General features: G+C 48.1%; 1 protein-coding gene across 1 annotated transcript in view; it reads right to left on the bottom strand.

The window, feature by feature from the left end:
* Nucleotides 1–259: 259 nt before the first annotated feature.
* TRPV1 (transient receptor potential cation channel subfamily V member 1) overlaps nucleotides 260–1,200 on the bottom strand; it is a 38,555-nt gene continuing 37,614 nt past the window's right edge. Inside the window, exon 13 of the mRNA XM_004376247.2 lies at nucleotides 260–295. Coding sequence (XP_004376304.2) covers nucleotides 260–295 — 36 coding nt within the window. The remainder of the gene's footprint in view (nucleotides 296–1,200) is intronic.

Here is a 1,200-nt window from a genome sequence, read left to right as displayed (position 1 = left end):
CAATGAGATGGATTGACACAGTGGCTGTGACAAAGGGCTCAAGTATAAGAACAATTGTGAGGATGGCGCAGGACCAGGCAGTGTTTTGTTCTGTTGTGCACAGGGTTGCTATGAGTCGGAACCGACTCGATGGCACCAAACGACAACACCAGAAGGTTTACACAAAAGGTTGTGATTATTCATTTTACCAAAGAAATCCACAGGATTCTTTTCAGCTCTGAATAAATTCAAAAGCATACCTATTGACAGAAGCTTGCAGCTATTTGGCATCCACACAGCATTTTCTGAGGGCGGCCTATGGGCAAAGCAAGGGATCCACAGGGGTCACAGCAGAGCATGCCTGTTAGGGGAGCAGAGGGCTCCTTGTGACCAGGCCCACAACAGGACGCGAGAAGCCCTCACATCTCCCTCTGACCCGGCAAGAGGCTGGCATGCCCTGTCTGTTCTCTACCAGGCAGCCTGGCCAGCAGTTAAGAACCGGGCTTTGGAGCCAGATTGCCTGGGGTGAGATCCAGGCAAAACTGTTTACTGGCTGTGTCATCTCACTAACTCTCCGGGCCTCAGTTTTCTCGTCTATAAAATGAAGCTAATGATAGCTACTTCATCGGCCTGGTATGAGGCTTATAGGTGAGTAGTTTGCATAAACATTCAGTACATTTTGGTCATTGGTAATCCTCCCCAGTGGAGTCGCCATGGCTCAGTTCACACAAGGGGACCTTGTCAACCAGCCTGCAGGCTCCTCTGTCAGGCCTCAGGTGTGGAGGTGGACATGACACTGGAGAACATGGAGGAGGAGGATCCAGGTGTTTCCTCCAGATACACCTCTCACAACAGGGCCCAAACCTCAGGTTGGCTAATGTCATCTGTGCTTTCATGAGCCAGTGTCCAATAATTCCGTGTCTAGGCAGCTCATTCCACACTTCTCAAACATGAACACTATCCAGCCAATGTCCTTCATCTGGATCATTTTTTTCTTAAGTTGTATTCTATAAAGCAGGGTTCAGCAAACTTTTCTGTAAGGGGTCAAATAGTAAATATCCTAGCCTTTGTAGGCCATTTGGTCTCTGCTGAAGCTACACAACTCTGCCATGTAGGGTGAAAGCAGCCACAGACAATACATAAACAAATGAGCATGGCTGTGTTCCAATAAAACTTTATTGACAAATACAGAGGGCAGGTTGGATTTGGTCCATGGGCCAT

This window comes from Trichechus manatus, unplaced genomic scaffold (assembly GCF_000243295.1).
Source record: "Trichechus manatus latirostris isolate Lorelei unplaced genomic scaffold, TriManLat1.0 scaffold00040, whole genome shotgun sequence".
Taxonomy (NCBI): Eukaryota; Metazoa; Chordata; class Mammalia; order Sirenia; family Trichechidae; genus Trichechus; species Trichechus manatus.
This window is presented reverse-complemented; position numbering and strand designations above follow the sequence as displayed.